This window comes from Montipora foliosa, chromosome 12 (genome assembly GCF_036669935.1).
Source record: "Montipora foliosa isolate CH-2021 chromosome 12, ASM3666993v2, whole genome shotgun sequence".
NCBI lineage: Eukaryota > Metazoa > Cnidaria > Anthozoa > Scleractinia > Acroporidae > Montipora > Montipora foliosa.
This window is the reverse complement of record NC_090880.1, coordinates 26,139,568-26,142,067: the sequence shown is the minus strand read 5'-3', so window position 1 is coordinate 26,142,067 and position 2,500 is coordinate 26,139,568. Positions and strand designations below refer to the sequence as shown.

Sequence of the window (2,500 nt, the reverse complement as noted above, 5' to 3'; positions counted from 1 at the left end):
AAATGAAGTACGGTAGTCAATTTCTATAATTAAGTTAATGGTCATGAGTTCGCTAGTAATAGCCTGTTATCATAAGACTGTTATTGCCCAGAAGTTTTGGATTTAAGCGAGCTGGAGTTTAAGTTCAATGTTCTAGTTAACATTGTTGTTGTTCTTGGATCGAAGTTGTAGTAAACGTCTCAACTGGAGTGATTAAATCTGTTGTGGTTGTTGTGTGATCTGATCGTTTCTTGAAAACAGCCAACAAAAACAAAAGTACTACAGTTACTGTATAAATTATTTAAAAATTTAGAAACGAACAAAAACACACAAAGTAAAATGTACAATGTACCTTTTGCAGCTTGTCTTGGGACACCAGTTTTTTAAGATCACTGACAACCTCCTCAAGGCTTACTTTTGCTTTTGCAGCATCAGTTGTTCCCAAGGGATTTTCTCTAAGGTAGATTTCCAATTGAGACTCGCTGATTAACAGCTTTTTCAAAGCATCTGATTTTTAATATGAGAACAAAAAGTTATGGGTTACAGTAGGACCTAAAGCAAAATACCACAAATTTACCTTACCAAATTGCAATCATTAATTCTGTCTCAAAAATAAATGTATTTTTTGATGGAATTTATGCCTTGGTTCACCTGACAAGTGCAGTTTCAAACAATGAATGAACTGATAAGAGCTTGCATTAATTGGTGTAAAGTGATCCTTCCACTTCAATAAACCACATGTACACTGTAACAAGCCATGTAATAACTACATGTAAGTGTATTAACCTTGAAAGGCTTGGTTCTTACAGGGAAAATCTCAAACCACGACTTCCTGTGTTAACCTTTCCATTGATAATAATTATTGGTCGGCCTGTACCACATAGCCTAATCTTGAGAGTTTCTATTGAAGACCTCCCTCTTTGGTTAATAATAATCAGTTATATATCATTCTGCTTGACTTTTCTGTAATGAATCCATAATGGCAGTGATTCATTTTGCCCTGCGTTTTGCATATTTTACGCATTACATTCATTAAATACCCATTGGTTTCCGTCGAGCGCGTCCCGGGTACGCATAGCGTAATTAAAAAGGTATTTATTGATTAAAATTCAGATGTCTGTGGTTTAAAAAACATCAATTATATGATTGAAAAAATAAAACTACAACTTGTCTTGGTTACAATTTTGACCCATTGCATTTGAGTTGTGACCCATTGATTTCTGCCTGGGGGGTATACTGTACCCATTAACACAATTTTCAAAATGAATCACTGAATGGATATTTTTTTGGGTTCTAGTTTTACAGCTGTTTGGCCTTGGTTTTTTGGGCTAAACTACAGAATTCACTGGGCCACATCCAGAGACTCTACTGAAGAGTCGGCTTGTTTGCCATCCACTGTTGAGCCAAACAACGTGCCAGTAGAACAGAACCCAATAATTTATAGGGAAGATATTGTTGATATCACCTATTGTCATTAATGCACCAACCAGAGCCTGATTGGCTGTCGACACGAAGGGTCTTTTGTTCCTGTGGTTAGCACTCAAAGCAATAGATAGATATTTTACTTATTTATATGACTCATTCTTTCATCGACTGCCGAGGAAAACGAGCCACCAGTGTAACAGACCTGATACTTACATGTATCGTTCTTTCCACCACTGCCCAGCCAAACAAGCTGCCAGTACAGCAGACCCCAATATTTATAAAAAAATACTGCTAGTGCTAATCACCCTTACTTGCAGTCGAGGACTGAATTGCGAAGTGCGCGGCTCACGACATCGGGCTGAAAGCATACAAAGGCGCCTCTGGCTGCCGCTATACAGTCCATGTTTGATGTCGGAGCACAGCACCACAGCTAGATGTCAATTAGCTGTGAGTCGATTTTGATGAGGGAGGAAAACCGGAGTACCCGGAGAAAAACCCTCGAGTCAGGGTGAGATTGACTGAAACTCAGCCCACATGCTGGCCAGGGCCAGAATTGAACCCTGGCTCGCAGTGGTGGGAGGCCCGATAGATAACCACTAAGCCACCCTGACTCCCTCCTCCCTCCTGACTCCTTATACGACTCGTTCTTTCATCCACTGCCGAACCAAACGAGCCAGTACTTCAATAGATCTCAAAAGTGACCCTGTATATTCTGTAACTGCAAAGTCGTCAATTTGGCATTATTTTGGCAATTTTGGCCGGCATTCTGGAGTGTTTTTTTAAAAATGGCATTCCCTAGAGAAAGGGCCCCTTATTGACACAGTCGTTGACTCTACTCGAACCAGCCACCGACTTGAAATTTCATTGAAACGCTATCTATAAGCTTAATTATTGTTATAATTCGGATCGGCTTCGTTGTTCAAAAGCTTCCGTGGGTGCTCCTTACTGTTAGTCACCGATTTTTGTTCTTAATAAGCCGAAAAAACTGTCTCGAAAAAGACTTACCTATGCTAGATTCCGAAGTGGTACGAGTTGACAATTGGTCAACCAACCTAGGAATATTTTCCCATTTTCCTTCCCATCTTGTGCGCTCAAT

At 39.8% G+C, this 2,500-nt stretch overlaps 1 protein-coding gene across 2 annotated transcripts in view; it reads right to left on the bottom strand.

The window, feature by feature from the left end:
• Positions 1-2,500, bottom strand: part of LOC137978622 (tetratricopeptide repeat protein 7B-like) — a 147,155-nt gene that overhangs the window by 144,358 nt on the left and 297 nt on the right. For both annotated transcript variants that reach the window (XM_068825628.1, XM_068825627.1), the window contains exons 1-2: positions 2,410-2,500; positions 332-486 (exon numbers count right to left, since the gene is read on the bottom strand). The exon at positions 2,410-2,500 is cut by the window's right edge. In XM_068825628.1, the coding sequence (XP_068681729.1) occupies positions 332-486; positions 2,410-2,500 (246 nt within the window). The remainder of the gene's footprint in view (positions 1-331; positions 487-2,409) is intronic.